The 18,436-nt window shown below is 44.4% G+C and overlaps 1 protein-coding gene across 1 annotated transcript in view; it reads right to left on the reverse strand.

The window, feature by feature from the left end:
- LOC107386826 (thyrotropin-releasing hormone-degrading ectoenzyme) overlaps positions 1–18,436 on the reverse strand; it is a 203,809-nt gene that overhangs the window by 132,235 nt on the left and 53,138 nt on the right. Inside the window, exon 4 of the mRNA XM_015961451.3 lies at positions 11,820–11,946. Within this exon, the coding sequence (XP_015816937.3) occupies positions 11,820–11,946 (127 nt within the window). The remainder of the gene's footprint in view (positions 1–11,819; positions 11,947–18,436) is intronic.

The following is an 18,436-nucleotide window of genomic DNA, read 5'->3' on the forward strand; positions in this document are numbered from 1 at the left end:
TTTCTACGTGAGAACTTGGTAGCAACGGCCCCGTAGCCAATAATCCGAGAATAAATGCGTTCTTTTTCTCTCTCTTATGAATTCTGTATAACCTAAAAAAAAAAAAGACTTATTTTTTTGTTTATTTGGCCATTCGGGCTGCCGTAGCCGCTTCACATCTGAAGTGTCTGACGGTAAACACAACATCATAGTTTAGTAAAAAAAAAAAGTGATTAAACGTTTTTATTCTCGGTTCATCGTTTTTAGGTTTCTCCTCTACAAACAGTACAACACCGCCCCCTAGTGTCACATCCTGGTATCTGTGGAGGGAGTTAACACGAGATCTACTAATAATGTTATTCTTGGTTTTGGATCAGCTGATTTGGCTGCTTTAACTGATGCAACGGATCATTTCCATGTGAAAACGTTGATTTAAAGAGGCTGTTCTGGAATGAGTCCATTCCAGACTAAATTTATGAGGTTTGACCCGATTCTGCCGAGAGCTCATCAACCCAGAACCTGAAGATGAGCAGGTTTCTCCTGTCAGATCGGTCCACTCCTGGATCTGAGGTGACTGTCGCCCCCTGGCTCCTCCTGAAGAATCCACTTAAACCCTTCCTTCCAGGTTCTGGATGGTTCTGCTCTGCTAGACTCCCTCGTTGCTTTGAAACACTTCCAGGGCCTTCATCCTCCCTGTGAAACCCAAAATTCCCCTCGAGTTTTTGGATCAAAGATGGAGCGCCGATAAAATCCTGGTTCTGACAGCACAGCAACCCAGACATAAGGATCCAACAACAGAACCAGATTTAGGAGAATCTTTCTGCCACAAAGGCTATAAAATCCAGCATGGCTGCTCCTGTCAGCTTCACTCTCAACATCTGAAAAGGGCGGAGCCACAATGGCCATCTTTCGCGGACACAAACCAGGTAAAAAAACAAACTTCTGGTGTTCCTCAGGGTCGTTTCGTGTGTGTGTGTGTTTGTGTGTGTGTGCGTGCGTGCACATGCGCGTCTGTTTTCTCTTACTTACTACCAGTTGGCTTCAGAGGTATGGTGTGAATTAATTCATTCACAGCATTTTTTTTACTGTGCGGGCGTCGGACGAGTCCCCGCACCATGAGAACAAACATCTCAGCTCTAAAGCCGATCTTCATCCGCATACGTCACACATGACGAGATCAGGAAGTAGAACATCCATGTGTTAGGAGATCGTTTTGGGCCGCTGCTGTAAAAAAAAGTCCAAATCATCCCTTTTCTGTGCAAAATCATTGAAAGGGTGGCTTTCAAGAAGATCACAGAATACCTCTCACAAAACTGTCAGCTTGACCCTTACCAATCTGGGTTCAAAAAGGGCCACTCGACTGAAACTGCTCTGTTAGCAGTGACGGAATCCTTAAAAAAAGCTAGAGCGACTGCCAAATCCTCAGTGCTTATCCTGCTTGACTTATCGGCTGTATTTGACACTGTCAACCATGGCTTCCTTTTGTCCACACTCTCTAGCATGGGCATCACAGAGAAAGCACACGCATGGTTTGAATCGTACCTCACAGGACGATCATTCAGAGTATCTTGGCTTGAACAATCCTCTACCGTGCACCATCTTGCCACAGGAGTCCCCCAGGGCTCTGTACTAGGACCTCTTCTCTTTGCCATATACACCACCTCACTGGGTGAGATCATTCGATCACATGGCTTCTCCGACCACTGCTATGCAGATGACACCCAGCTCTGTCATTTCCACCGGACGACCACACTGTCTCTGCATGAATATCAAACTGTCTCTCTGACATATCAAAATGGATGAAATCCCACCATCCCCAACTCAACCTCTCTAAAACTGAATTACTTGTCATCCCAACAAAACCATCCATACAGCACAATATCTAAATCCAAAATGACTTCCTATCTCTGGCTCCTTCAAAGGCAGTTCGAAATCTGGGTGTTGTGATTGATGAACACCTGAACTTTAAAGATCATGTTGCCTCTGTTGCTCGTTCATGCCGCTTTGCGCTGTATAATATACGAAAGATCAGACCATACCTAACACAACATGCCACCCAGCTCCTGGTGCAATCTACTGTCATCTCCCGCCTCGATTACTGCAACGCCCTTCTAACTGGTCTTCCAGGCTGTACTGTGAGGCCTCTTCAAATGGTCCAGAACGCAGCGGCACGTGTGGTATTCAATCAGCCAAAAAGAGCACACATCACCCCTCTGTTCATTGAGCTCCACTGGCTACCGCTAGCTCAACGCATCAAATTCAAATTGCTAACACTAGCATACAAAGTCCGAGATGGTACGGCTCCCATCTACCTGAATCCTCTTGCAAAGGCTTACGTCTCGGCCCGGCCGCTCCGGTCATCACAGGATCATCGGCTAGCAGTGCCTACACCACGCTCAGGACAATCCAGACTCTTCTCATGCATCGTTCCACAAATGTGGAATGACCTACCAAGCACTACCAGAACAGGGGCTTCCTTTTCAATTTTCAAGAAACTCCTGAAGACCCTGCTCTTCAGAGAGCATCTTCTAAACTAGCACCCTCCCTGCACCCGTCCCCCCTCTCTACTGTCCACTCCTTGTTCCCTCCTCTCATGATTGATGTCAAGTTGTTGATATTGTTGTTGTTAGCCTCAAGGGCAACATGCCGATTATCACTTGTAAGTCACTTTGGACAAAAGCGTCTGCTAAATACATAAACATAAACATAAACATGAAAAAAAGTGAGGCGCAAACCGGAAAAGCTTCTGCCGATCACAATTCAACAACGGATTATGAACGAACGGATAACGCTCAAAACGCGCAGATTCTTCCTGATGTAAGAGGTGAGTCTCCGCTTTGTTTTGGTTGTTTTGGCGTCGACATCATCCTAGCGCGCAACGTTCTGTGAGTCTTAAAAAAACAGTAAAAACGGTGAGAAACGCTAACAGCGAAGGGCTTTAGCGATCAGGAAACGGCTGGCAGTGAATGACTTAAGTTTTAGTTAAGGTTAGGGTGAGGACTAGCTAAGCACTGGTTATGGTTAGGGTTAATACAGTCTCAAAAACGAATGGAAGTCAATGGATGGTCCTCACTATGATAGAAAGACGTGTGTGTGTGTGTGTGTGTGTGTGTGTGTGTGTGTGTGTGTGTGTGTGTGTGTGTGTGTGTGTTATTTGGTATTTCATGATGACTCTATCGGGTAAAAGCTGTGGAGGAAATTTAAAAACCTAAAAAATCTTTTGGATCTCAGGCAGAATCTGACTGAGTGTTCTGTTCGGTTCCGTCCAGGAGGAAACGATGTTGTGTAAAACACCGTCTTTACGTGATTCAGCTGTGAGCTCCACCGAGGCATTGACGAGGTGACAGCTGACTGGCCTGCAGCTCTATGTGTGTGTGTGTGTGTGTGTGTGTGTGTGTGTGTGTGTGTGTGTGTGTGTGTGGTCCATCTGCTGCAGCGCTTCGCCCTGGAGCCTCGGCTTGAGAGAGAGGAGAGGGAGTGAGTGAGTGACAAAGCATAAAAAGAGAGAGATGAAAAGATGCAGACGCAGGAGTGTGTGTGTGTGTGTGTGTGTGTGCGCTGCACCGCAGGCGGTGCTGTCTCCGTGGAGCCCAGATGGAGCCAGAACTCTACAGAACACATTAGTCCACTTGGTGTGATCTCAGACATCCAGCGTAATTCTCCTGACGGTCCAATCACCTGAGCCTCGGCTCGCTCCGCTGGAATGGTTGGAACATTCTACGGAAGCCCGAGGAGGCTCGTTATCGCTTCTTCAGCAATCTCCTCTTCACTACTGAAAAGAACCAAGAGAAACCAAGGCCCGGGCCGGGACCATGGCGGAGCGTCGGGACTTTGTAGTTCTGAGTCAAAGATGGGAACTAAAACAGGGTTAGGACTCCGTACCTGTGTTTCGTTGGAATGCTAAAATACGTTTTGAGATGGGGCTGCACAGTGGCTCAGTGGTCAGCGCTGGAGGTCCTGGGTTCAAATCCCAACCTACCCAGCCTGGGACCTTCTGTTGGGGTCTGCGTGTTCTCCTTGAGAATGCGTGGGTTCCAGACCACATTTATGCCTGCCAGGTTAATCAGCTGGTCTGCGGGGTTGTTTATCCTCTGCGTTGCCCTACGACAGACTGGGAACCTGTCCAGCCCGTCTCCTGCTGGAGATCTGCACCCTCCAGTACTCTGCGAGGATGAGCGGGTATAGATGATGGATGGATTTTTCAGACAAGCTGTCTAAAACAAAGTTTTTAAACAGGCCTGATGAGAAAAAAAAAAAAACGAGGCATTTTAATCCCAAAGTGAGTCTGCACTTCAGCAGGAGTCAGTTGGGATTCCCACAGAAGATTCCTATGTTCTCATCACGAGGGAAACAGGACATGACTAGAACTATAATTTATTCCAATGTTCTACTGAAAAATATCAAATATAGCTGGAACTATAAGATGGTTTTCAGTCTGTCAGACAGATTCACACACTTTACATGAATGTTTTGTTACTAAACATCTATAAGTGTTTATTAGTGAGTCATTAACACATAACAGTACACACAAATGGTGTACAAATACCTGATAAAGGCTTACACTAACAGTTACAAATACATTTATAGTTGTTTAGTTAACAGATTATAAGGTATTAAGTAATAGAGTAGAGGCTGTGATGACATAAATGCTTAAATGATGATTAAACATTTACAAACAGGCATAGCCTGTAGCATTTGCTATCAGTAGCTTTAGCAGCAGGGAGAGAGGCAGCTACTTCATGAGGTAGTGCCAAATCTTTGTCACTGTTCCTAACGCCTAGTGATAAAGCTAGCTACATTTGTGAGGATCCTTAGCTACTTTCTGTAGAACTTTCTTCTAGATATTTCCTGCAAATTAGCAACAAAACAGCCATTTTCACTCCGAACCGTTATTTGAACGTTGTTTCAGCTGTCATCAAGGATATAAATGTTACAGATTCAAAAGATGTCACTGGTGCTTTAGCTCACCTAGTATGGCATTGGACTCCCAGGCAGGAGACGTGGGTTCGATTCTGGATGTGTACATAATTTATTTAGAGTTTCTTTTTTACATTAATGGTATATTTTTTTACAGTAAGATGCCCAAATTTTTATTTAAGACTCGCCGAACGGCGTTGAATTCACAGATAAAAAAGATGTGGGTTCAACTTTCATTTTGAAACAATTTTTCAAGCAAGGGAAGGGAATGATCTGAGCATGCAGGAGGACTGACCCATCATAAACCTTTGTCAGCTGTGCTGAAGAGAAAGGTACAGAACCACATTATTTAATTAATTAGCTGCACGTTCTCCTGTCCTCCTGGCCACACACACACACACACACACACACACACACACACACACACACACACACACACACACACACACAGGACTGTCTCCGCTGTTATTTTCGTTAAGGAGTGTGCACGTACAGCATGCGCGCCTCGTGCACAAGCCTATTCAATTCAATTCAAGTTTATTTATATAGCGCCAAATCACGACAAGAGTCGTCTCAAGGCACTTCACATAATAATAAATAATAAATAAAGCCTACTATTGAAGCTGCCGTTACGCTTTTGACCTGAGGGGGCAATCGCGAGCATAAAAATTCAAAACTCCATAAAGTCCCTTTAAATAACATTTTTGGATGTTTTGTTTCATGTATCACTTCTGGGTTATACAATCTCTCCTCCTGGTGTGACTTCCTGGTTTGGTGGCGTAGAACCGTCGCTCATACAGATTCTAGTCAGCAAGAGCAACAGAGGCTGGGGGAAAAAGGACGACAACACCCAGAAAGAAATGCCAAATCGTTTCCAAAGTGTTGGAATATTACAAACTCAAGTCGACAGACAAAACCGCTAGCTTAGTGCTAACTTAGCATTGCACTAAGTTAGCATCAATCTAAGCTAGTTAGTGTTGTACTAAGCTAAGTTACTCAACAGCAGAAGCTTCCGGCGTGAGCTGCAGATCCAAGACGAGGTGCGTTTTCTAGAGTGTAAATGAAGATAAATTTACTATCAGCTACAAAACTGAGTCTGAGAATCATTTAGCCGCTACCACTAAATACTTGCTACTGTTTTTCTCATCGACATATCAAATATGGACATAGCCCATCCATAGCTCTGCCTGGGGGAAAGTTGAAGCTACAAATTGTTCCCACCACTGACTTTTTTACTTAGTCACGCCCAGACAATACAAAAATGGGAAAAGAGGTGGAGCTGAGGGTGGGGCCGTTACATTTGGAACAGGGCTGGAGCAATTGAAATCAATGCAGCTACTAGGTAACTAAGCTAACCCAAGTATTTAAGAAAGGCTCTAGGGACCACGGGGTAGCCCACCCGCACAGCCGGCCGGGCTTTATATGCAAGGCTGTAGTCGTGCTGGTCGCCTGTGGAGATCTAATGTGGACTGTTAAATTACAAGCGGAGCCAGACCGCTGCAACCGGGAGCCCTGGCCTTTTGGATCAGCTCATTCTCCACAGATGGAGATCAGCGGGACATTAGCTACATGCTAACCCGAAGCTAGGTTTTTCCGGATGTTTTTAGCAAAATATAAAACATGGTAGAGCGATTCCAAAGTGAGTCTCCAGCCTGCTTAGTAACGAAATCATAAGTAAGATAGCTGAAAGGGGATATATCGGCCGGCCGTTGTCGATGCACACGGCTCTGCGTCGCGCTCCTGATTGGAAACAAGAGCGTCTAAACGGCAGGCTTGCAGATATTTCACTGCGGTCGATCAGCGAAGCCCGATAGCCTCCGCTATCCTTGGTCAGATACCCAGCAGCCACACTAACACGTTATATTTCAAACGATTTCAACCCTTCTTAGACTGAGCAGTGTTATGGTAAACACATAGAAGTTTCCCCCATTCAACCAGCAAACTGTTAAACATGTTTGACCAAGCAGTTAAATGACACAGACACCCCCCCCCCCCCCCCAACCAGCAAAATAAAGTACAGAAATATAATTTTACTTACTGATAATAAAGAAGCATAAACTGCTTAGATAATCTGTTAGGGCAGTCAATAACCACAGCTTGCCCTCTTTGTCCAAACAATTCTATGATTAACATCCAAACACAAACACACACAGACGACACAACTAAAGTTCAGAGAGTCCGAATGGCCAAACAACTTTTAACGTGAGGCCGAGGCTGAGGCCTTTCCCCGGAGCTAGCTCTGAAGTCGCGTGGCTCTGATGCTCATTAATTATTCAGAATTTTAAGCATTTAATTCCACTTAAACAGAAAAGTTACAAAATAATTCACCCTCTCAGAGTTGCTACGAATGTAAAATCGATCCATTAAACCTAAAATGTTTTTTTTGAACCAGGCTATAAACAAGTTTATTTCTGCTATGAAATTGGCGTTTTTAACATGGAAGTCAATGAGGATTTGCTCACAGCCCCTAGTGGATGAGGGTGGAACTGCAATTATAGCCCCTCCTCCTTGGCTTCAAAAATGTAGACCATAATGGCCCCTTGGTTTTGTTTTGAGACTAAAATGTTTGCTAGTCAGCTTATTTAACGTCCTTGTGCAAGTCTTCATTTTCAGTTAGATTTGTTTGCAACGCTGAAGTTTTATCGAGCATCACACAGGAAAAATAAAAGTGATCACGTTTATTTGATCGACGTGTATTATTCTGTTAATGTCTTTTGAACATGTAAATAAATATCTCTCTTTGTTTTAAGAACCGGCTTCATTGGACAGCTTGGTCAGGGCAAATCCGCTCAGCCGAATCTGCACCAGAGTTAACGGACAGCAGCTTAAATGGAGTACAAATAAATGTTAATATAAAAATAGAACTTTTAATTCACTTGTTTTTTACAACTATTATTGCTCTGTTACAATTTGACCATATTTTCCGAGGAATAGAAAATAAAGACTTTTTATTTACTTTATCGATGGACTGCCGTGGCCCTAATGTCATACGGAACACATAAATATACTTTGTAATTCCTTTTATGGAGCTAAAAATGTTCCTTAAAGCATTAACAAGTAATGAGTTGTTCACACTTTATATCAGGGGAAGCAAAAAAAGTAATAGATTACTTGTAGATGTACAAATGTCATTTATTAATGTTTGTAAGGCTACAAATGATTCTTAAAAACTAAAAAAGTAAGTTAGTTGATCATTTGGAAATGACTGGCGCATCATGATCTTATATATTACAGCTATGAACATTACCTAATGTGTTAAGAGTATGTGTAAATGTTATTTAACCCTTTATAAATGATATGTATGCAGCCTAATACCTTGTAAATGATCTGTTAATGACTTATTAAACATTTATAAATGTTTAATAATGAAACTTTGTTACAAAGTGTTACCTGTACATTTTCTATAGATTTTTTGAGAGGTTTTGATTTACCATTAAATAAAACATTGATATAAAAAACTGAACATAGAAAATATGAATTAAAATAATTAGGATATAACAAACCTGTGTCCTCAGGTCGCAGTCAGGCTAAATAAGCAGCGGTGCTTTTATTTTGATGGGAATGAACCGATAAGGAACCAAGGGGTGACATGGACATCTGATGTAAACACTGCTGTTATGGCCGATGGCCGATGTTTGCTGATGTTCTATATTATAAGCGGCGACCTACACTTCCAACACCGTGCTGTTTTAGAGCCACAATGACTCACTTCAGTCCTGGTTCTGCACAGGCTAGCTGTTAGCTCATCCACCCATCCATCTTTTTCACTAAACTGAGGCTGTTCAAAGACTTTCAGTTATTCTTCCTGAACACCTGATTCATCTCCGAGAATTCCCGAGGCCTAAAACCTGAACGTGGAAGTTCTGCGTGGGCAGAAGCAGAGTTCTGCAGTCGGCAGCTTCCTCTGTGCCTTTAAATCTGGACGTCAGCTCCTCCACAGCGCTCTCCAGGGAGCCCGATGCCCGGCATGACAACAGATGGAGCCCCGAGGCTCTGGGACCACACACACACATCTGATGATTGAAAACAAAGCAGTCAGACATTCTGTCGTGGTCTCAGGAGGACATCTGTTGGACCCGTTTGGACCCTCTGGTGACCCGGTCCATTTGAAGCTCAGAACCGACCTTTTGTGCTCCAACGCTTGCGAACCACGACGAGGCAAATTAACACAAAGCCCCTTCAGCTCACCATCCTCCAACAATAAAAGCTGCAGCTGACCCCTTCAAAATAAAAGCCTCTGTGCACAACTTCTCCTAAGTGCGTTTTTCATCTTTCGAGTTTCTGCTAACCCAGTGGTGTTCTGTCCGGGTCCTCCTGGGCCACCGTCCTGCAGGTTCTAGTGGCTCTGCTCCAACACACCTGGTTTAAATATTCAACCACTGGTTTATGCCGGGGTTGTTTCTGCTTTTGTTTCATGTTCATATTGTTATTTCATAGAGACGTCCCGATACAACTTTTTCACTTCCGATACGATACAGATATTGCAGCCATCAGTATTGACCGATACTGATATTAATCCGATACGATATCAGCACAAATCATACATACTTTCATCTATTTCAAGAGCCAATAACAGTAAGTTTGTAACCATTGGTTACAAAAATGTGAATCTTAACGAACTCCTTATGTCAGAGAATTTCGATGCAGTCCGATATAATCCGGTCCACTGTTTTTGGGCCGATATCGAATTACTTCCGATATCGATATCAGAACGGCACATCCCTGTTATTTTACCAGGTGTGTTATTTAAATCTGTCAGTAACACATATGGCCATGTAGGCTAAAATACGTTTTACAGACTAAGTCAGACAAACTGACTCTGGGCCGTTTCAGAACTCCATATTCTCCCACAGCTCCTACCAGGACTCTGGCTAGCCAATCACAGCTCTCTAGAGGGGTTTCAAACACATAAAGAGCTGTGATCGGTCCATAATGGTGGGCCAATCATAGTGCTCTATCTGCTTAGTGAACAAATCACAGAGCTTTATCCGCTTTGTGGGCCAATCAGGGCACTCTATATGCCTGGTGGGTGGGACGATGCAACAGAGTGAAACAAGAGTATGTCACATTTATTGTCCAGTGGAATGCGGAGATCATTTGAAAGACAACGGTAGAACCCGCCCCACAACCGAGAGCCGTCAGTGGAGCGTTGCCAGACTAAATAACATGTTTATTTAGTCTGGCTTGCCAGGCTAGCGAATCCTGTCGTGGTTGTTCCGATCGACGAAGTCTGGGAGCGCTGGGTTGCGTTTCTGCTGCGAGTCCGGCAGAAGCCGAGCAGCACACCGGCTGGACCTGCTTAACACGCTTCGCCGGATCTAAACATGGATTCAGACGTTTTCCGTCTGTTTGAACGTATCCGTCAGCGAGGGAGCAGGAGGAGGTTTGTGAATGTTGGAATCTGATTTGGTGTAAAAAGGCAAAATAAACGTTCTGATCACACGATCCGTCTGCCAGTGTCTGCGTGAGACGACACATGATTGGATCCTAAATGCCAGAAAAATCCCAGTGATGGTGAACTTACAACAAATCATCAGGCTGAGCAGAAATCAGAGCCGAGATCAGGGCCTGATGGGAAATGAGCTCTCGCTCTGAAAGAACTTCTCTTCTAAGATAAATCAGCTTCAGCTGCAGGAAACCAACGGGGGAACGTTCGGGTTTCCGTGCATCAAATCCCGTCAGACTAAAAGTAAATCTCTAAAACTTTGTGTGACTTTGAGCTGAACTCGTCTCACGCAGAACCGAGCCTCTTCACCAGGAACCAGAACGTTTGTTACTCTAACAGAGCGCCGGCGTTCACGCCGCGGAGCAGACGGAGCAGCAGATGGAGCTTAAACCGGCACGGGAACAGCTGCTCAGACGGATCGGATTCATTAGGAAATAAATGATGGAGCTGTTCAAACATTCTTCTTCTATGGTTTCGTCTGCAGTAATTAACTGCAGCTCTGAAAGCGGTCTGAGCTGCTCAGATGAACCTCCTGATTACCGCTGGCTTTACGTTGGACCACTCTGCCACAGATGCTCACAAACAGGAAGTCTCCACCAGGAACAGCTGCTGCTCTGTCTTTCATCCCAACCGGATCCAAGATACAAGCAGGAATTAACGAGGATCTGGACCGACCAGCGTGATGTGTTGATGGCCCGGGTACCGTCCCAGTCCGTTATACGGTTTGTGCTTGTGCAGTCGTCTGTGGCCTCCACTTGTTTCCTCCTCTACGCTCTATTGTTGGCGTCCGGTTTGTCCCGCAGCTGTTTAACTGCAGAGTCTGCACAGGATTCCTATGCGACTCCACACTTTTGTTCTGATGACATCTTGTCTTTTGGGTGTGGTCGAAACAAGTCAAAGGCACAAAAGCAGCAAAACAAGAAGCAGATAAGAAATCAGCTGTAGCAGACCACTAACCCTAACCACATAACGGAGGAGGAGCGAGCACGGATCCTTAACTCAGAACCATGAAATACAAAAGGCGGGTAAAGGAAGCGAGGACACGGACATGAACAGGGACGAAGGAGGCTACACGCTGGATCACTCATGGGACAGGCGTGGACAGCAGAGGGCGACATCGTCCTCTGCTGTCCACAGACAAACACCAACATCAGCGGCGCTCTGACGGCGGCGACAGCAGGAGCGGAAGGTACAAACAAGCTTCGATCCTCTGTGTTCAGAAAACAACCAAAAGCAAAAGAATAAGAAAGTAAAGACAGAATGAACGTAACAAACGTCTCTTCTATTTACCAGGAAACCCACTTCCTGCCACATTAGCCAGAACTACTTCCTGTTCTGGCTTTGACGTCAGAGGTTGTGTGTGTGTGTGTGTGTGTGTGTGTGTGTGTGTGTGTGTGTGTGTGTGTGTGTGTGTGTGTGTGTGTGAATAAGGATCCTGGCGATACAACAGAAGCTGAACGTTAGCGCACATCCTCACCGAGTTTGGGCAGTGAATACTGGACTTTGAAGTAATCCTCATAAAATCCCAGGAGCCTCTTGGTGATGTGGAGAGCGTAGTCTCCCGCGCCGCTCGAAATGGCATCCGGCCGGGCGTAGAGGCGGATCTGAAGACAAAGACGGCAGAGACAGAAGTGGAATGAGGCCGATTTTAATAGAGATGGATCTAAAAACAGATACAAGGAGAGGAAATTGGACTGAGTGTGTTCGGAGCTCCTCAGAGAACCGAACCGAGTCCAAACCTAAAACAAATAAAAAAAAGGAAATTAAAGTTGGCGGAGTGTTTTAAACTCCACGGAGGAAATAACACAAGCACACACACAAAACTACATATTAGGGACGTTTTGTTCAAATGTTCAGAAAGAAAAACCAAATGGGGCCAGAGCTGAGCGGGTCGGGCCTCCAGAGACAGAACCGAACCAGGACAGCTTCCAGAAAGCAGCCAGGTCGAGTTTGGGTTCAGATGTTGGAGAAACAATGAGTTTAGAGACCCGAGGAAAGAGGTGGAAGCTCCGGGCCAATTCAGATAAACAGTATGGATGGATAAACAAACAAACAAACAAACAAATAAATAAATAAACAATCAAATATCCAAGGAAAAAGCATAATTCCCAATCTATCTAAAACATCTTCATCCCGTTTTGGTGTCTAAAGGAAAATCAAAGGCAGCAACAACAACAAACAGCTGATCCGCCTAAAGCTCCGATCCATAAGCAGTCGTGTCAGGTCACATGACCGCAGTGCAATGACCTCACCGCTGACCTCGTTGAATCAGCTGCTCAGTGGAATTCATATTCCAGATGTTTCTTGTCTGCAAGCAGAGCTGTGAGGAACGTTTCCATCAAGTTAATCAACCCGCAGCAGGATCCAGAGATCAGGTTTGAGATCCAGAGATCCAGAGATCAGGATCAGGATCCAGACATCAGGATCCAGAGATCAGGATCAGAATCCAGAGATCAGGATCAAAAATCAGAATACAGACATCAGAATCAGGATGCAGAGATCAGGTTCAGGATCAGGATCCAGATATCAGGATCAGGATCCAGATATCAGGATCAGAATCCAGAGATCAGGATCCAGAGATCAGGATCAGGATCCAGAAATAAGAATCAGGATCCAGAGATCAGGATCCAGACATCAGAATCAGGATCCAGAGATCAGGATCAGAATCCAGCGATCAGGATCCAGACATCAGAATTAGGATCCAGAGATCAGGATCCACACATCAGAATCAGGATCCAAACATCAGAATGAGGATCAGAATCAGGATCAGGATCCAAACAACAGAATGAGACTCAGGGTCATGATCAGGATCCAGAGATCAGAATCAGGATCCAAAGATCAGGGTCAGGGTCAGGATCTAGAGATCAGGATAAGGATCCAGACCTCAGAATCAGGATCAGGATCCAAACATCAGAACGAGACTGAGGATCAGAATTAAGATCCAGACATCAGAATCAGAATCAGAATCCAGACATCTGGATCCAAACATCAGAATGAGGATCCAGAGATCAGGATCAGGATCAGCACAGAGTCAGATCTACTGAGGGTCTTAAATGATATCTATCTATCACTAGATCAGGGTACATCTGTGGTGCTTCTGTTGTTAGATCTGGCGGCAGCCTTTGACACGGTTGACCACGCGATTCTACTTGATCGCTTGGAACGATGGGTTGGGATCAAAGGGTCTGCTCTGGATTGGTTTAGATCATATCTCCACAACAGGACATTCTGTGCCAAACTGGATGATGTTTTTTCTTCTTGGGAGGGGCTCCGCTGGGGGTCCGACAGAGATCGATCCTTGGTCCTCTTTTGTTTGCAATTTATCTGCTTCCTCTGAGGTCAATCTTTTGTAAACATGGCCTATCGTTCCATCTCTATGCTGATGATTGCCAGATTTACTCTCCATTGTGTCAGGAGAAAGGTCACGCTATCCAGTCCTTTGTGTCCTGTCTTAACGAGGTAAAGTCTTGGCTAATGGCCAACTTTCTGCATCTGAATGAGGGAAAGACCGAGCTAATTGTTTTTCAATCAATCAATCAATCAATCAAAGCTTTATTTATAAAGCGCCTTCCGCAACCCTATCGGGAAGCCCAAGGCGCTGAACATGGTACAAGAGAAAGTTAAATATGGTGAATAAATCGAAAATAAAAGCAATTCAAATTACAAATTACAAAAAAAAGGCAAACATTCTAGTAGAAGACAAATGGGTAAAGCAAGGGATAGAGCGAACCAATGAAAACAGGGAAATAAAATCAACATACAAGAGGGCCAAATTCAAACACATTCAGGAAACGCCAAGCGGAGGAGATGGGTTTTTAGGCAACTCTTAAAGACTGGCAGAGATGGGGACAGCCTAACTGAGGGTGGCTACTGGTTCACCCCAATAGCGGGGCTGTGGGTCGTTATGTTGGTCTTGGCCCTTTTTCTCCATACTCAAAACCAGTTGTCACCAGTCTGGGGGTGAAAAATGACGCTGGACTTAAATTTGATGCTCACATCAACTCAGTGATCCGGTCCAGTTTCTTTCACCTGAGACGCCTTGCAAAAATCAAGCCTATGCTGTCAAGTGCCCACCTGGAGCGGGTACTCCATGCTTTTGTTATTTCTAGGCTTGATTACTGCAACTCTCTTTATGCAGGGTTGCGTCAGTCATCACTGCATCGCCTACAGGTTGTGCAGAACAGCGCAGCCAGGTTTCTGACGGGGACCAGGAAACGGGACCACATCAGTCCGGTTCTGACCTCCCTGCACTGGCTTCCGGTCTGTTATCCTTCACACTTTAAACTCCTCGTCTTTGTTTACAATTTCTTTCAGGGTGGTGCTCCCCCCTATCTAGCCACACTCCTGAACAGACATTCCCCATCACGCGCTCTGCGCTCCTCTGACAAAGGCCTGCTCGCTGTCCCTCGGTCTAGGTGTCATACCCGTGGGGACCGGGCTTTCTCAGTCCTAGCACCGTCACTCTGGAACCAGTTGCCACCCTCAGTTAGGCTGTCCCCATCTCTGCCAGTCTTTAAGAGTCGCCTAAAAACACACCTCCTCCGCTTGGCGTTTCCTGAATGATTTTGGCCCTCTTTTATGTTGATTTTATTTCCCTGTTTTCATTGGTTCCTTTATCCCTTGTTTTAACCATTAGTCTTCTACTTTAATGTTTTACCTTTTTTTTTGTAATATTTGAATTGTTTTTATTTTCGATTTATTCTTCATATTTAACTTTTCTCATGTACCATGTTCAGCGCCTTGGGCTTCCCGACAGGGTCGCGGAAGGCACTTTATAAATAAAGCTTTGATTGATTGATTGATTGGTTGATTGAGGATCCAGACATCAGAATCAGGATCTAGAGATCAGGATCAGAATCCAGCGATCAAGATCCAGACATCTGAATCAGGATCCAAACATCAGAATCAGGATCCAAAGATCAGATCAGGATCCAGACATCAGGATCAGAATCAGGATCAGGATCCAAACAACAGAATGAGACTCAGGATCCAGAGATCAGAATCAGGATCCAAAGATCAGGATCAGAATTAGGATCCAGACATCAGAATCAGGATCAGGATCCAGAGATATGTTCTATCTAGACCCCTGTGTTCTGCTGACGGTGACCTGCTGGTGGTCCCTAGAACCAAGTGCAGATGTAGCGGGGGCCGTGTGTTTGCCGTGATGGTCCCAAAACTGTGGAACTGCCTACCTGGTGATGTGAAACAATTTACCTGCCTTAGAGCCCGACTGCATCAGTGCTAGAGGTCACCGTCTCTCTCAGATGACCTCTACAGTGACGATCACGGTCGTACGGGGGTGTCATGTGACGTGTAGTTGTTGAATGTTGATGTTTTTAAGGATTGTTTGGTTTTAATTTCAATTCCAAACAAATATGATTGAATACATTTTTCCTTGATCCCATCTGACTTCACACGAGCGTACTGTGTGTTGTGTTCAGTACCTTGGGCTAGCCCGACTGGTGGCAGGAAGGGGCTTTATAAATAAACTGATCGATTGAGGATCAGGATCAATCCCAGAATGTCAGACCGATCTTCAGCTTTCTGACTGAAAACACATTTCATCCAAAAGAAATCCAACATTCCCACTAAAAGTTCCAGATTAACGTTTACGTGTGAAATAAAGTCGGATTTTGCTTTAACTCCCGTCTGCATGCAGGAACTCGGCTTCAGGAACATTTAGTCTCTCAGTTCGGACTAAATTAAACAGACTTCAGCTGCAGCAGAAGCTGTTTTAAGGCAGACAGAATCACAAGAATTCCATATTGAATGTTTTATGATATTTAGGACTTTTGTGTATTTCTGCAGGGTGTCCAGGAGTTTGTGTCGTTATTCCTGCTGGTGCCGCTGCTGCTCCTGAACCTTCTTCAATGATTCTGTTGTATATCTTTGGGACACGACCCGGATCTAGAAACACCAGGAGAACACACTTCCAGACAGTGCTGGACTGACCATAGGGCATAGCGGGCAACTGCCCGCTGGGCCGACCCTTTCATCTTTTATGGGCCGGTGTCTGTTTTTTTTTTTTTTTTTTTTCCTGGCCTCTAGTTGTTGCGGACAACTTGTCCGCGCCGCCCCACGCGACGCCTCGTAAAAGTTGGTGGATTGGCCAATTGGTAATAATACACTCTGGGCTGGACCAATAGCCAGAGGTCTGATGCACCCGCCAGTTGTTTGTGAATCTCAGTAAACAGACAGACGAGCTTAACAAAATGGAGAACAAAAAACGGAAAGGAGAAGCGGAGAAAATTCGACTAAAAAAGAAACTGGCCCTTCAGGCTGATGCTGGCACATGTGTTAAAATCTCACAGTTGTTTGGTAGTGAAGGTTCAAGTAAAATCAATTTAGGAAGTGATGGAGCCTCAGCCCAGCGACAGGTTGGAGAAGAAAAGAGGGAGGAGGAGGAGAAACCCGAGCCGGTGTTGTGCCATAAATTGACTCGCTGCCAAAAAATGATTAGCCACCGCGGGATCGCGCACGGTTAGGTAATTGCATTTCTAGACAAAATTCCCCAGGATTTCGCCCTAAAACTCAGCATATCTAGCAATATGGACATTCGGAAAGCAAAGATAACCTCTTCCGGTACTTAAACAGATGTTTATCGCGGATATTAGTGTGGCAGTGTTTGTGGCAGCCTGCGCGGGAGCACGAGGACGTGCTTGTGGAAAGAGGGAGGAAGATGTGGCAGTGTGAGCGTCCTGTCACAATGTCCCGATTGATGATGAGCCCTGGCTACTGGGCTAAAGAGATGTCTCTTTGGCTGACTGGTTAGAGCGTATGACTCTCACCCGGGAGTCTGGGGATCGAATCCCGTCAGGGCACTCGTTTCTGCACCTTGCCACATTAGTTTTTCCAGTTCGGAAGTTGTTTTAAGTGTTGCTATTTGTCTTAAACGTTCACAATGAGGATATATTAATCCTTTTTGCAATATTTGCGATTGAAAGATGGTTTGTGCCACAAACTCTGTGGTAAGAACTGGCTTTCTTTATGTTACAGCCTTGATACTAAATAAATAAACAATGTAAAATGGCACCCTGTATTGAATGTAAACGTTGTATAAATGGAAATAAACAATTCTCCAGCGATTTAATTTTTTCCCCTTCCTTTCTTTAGTCCACTTGACATGGAGCCACAGTTAACTAGTTTGGGGCACATTTTTACTTGAAAAAAAGTATTTAAAATGATCAAGCTTTGGCTTTAATGACACTGTGTAGGTTGCTATTCATTACGTTGCTCAATTTAAAGGTAACAAGATAAAAGCACTTCAGCATATAAAATGAAGATTGTCACTTGCCAAATAGACTACACCCTCCCGTTTACCTATAAGAAATGCCTCAAAATATCTTTAAATTCTTTATTGATGATTTAATTGTAGACAACTAAAATGGCATTTTACTTGCCAAAAAGTGATTGAATCGCTAAGATTTTCATGTAGGCTAAAATTGACCAAATAAGGGTTTTATGTATTATCTGTTGACGTTACTGTACTCATACTGCCTACTGTGTCATCAAAAACACCCCAAAAATGGCAACAAAAAAAGAAGAAAAAAAAAGAAGATAATTTCCCTTGCCAAAAATTGATTACAGTGTCCTGGTCACGTGTAAAGGGTTAAATTGACCTAAATATTACCTTATTTATTATCTCTTGATGTTATTAGTGCCATCACAGGATGCTGGGTGTCTTCCACATTCATAAACACAGAGTCCTGGTCACCCATAAAGGCTTAAATTGGCATAAATATTACTTCATTTATTATGATGCTGGGTGTGTTCCACAATCATATTCGAATAAACGTGAAAATATTCCGTCCGAATATCTGTTTCTTGTTATAAATATAACAGCTAGAAGGATTTACAGTTAAAATAGGAGAAACACGTGACTCCCCAGGAAGGGTCGTAACACCACTTGCCTCACGCACATAAGTGAACAAAACAAAGCAGCATGGAGACACTCCGTCTCCAACCACCTCTCAGGCAGCAGCCTGCACTCCCAAGTTCTACACGTCACCAGAACATAACCAACCGCAACACAATAAAAGCAGTGTTATACAAAATGGAAGGCCTGTAGTGTTTATTCTCTTACAGTAACAACTT

Source organism: Nothobranchius furzeri, chromosome 1 (assembly GCF_043380555.1).
Source record: "Nothobranchius furzeri strain GRZ-AD chromosome 1, NfurGRZ-RIMD1, whole genome shotgun sequence".
In the NCBI taxonomy this organism is placed as follows: domain Eukaryota; kingdom Metazoa; phylum Chordata; class Actinopteri; order Cyprinodontiformes; family Nothobranchiidae; genus Nothobranchius; species Nothobranchius furzeri.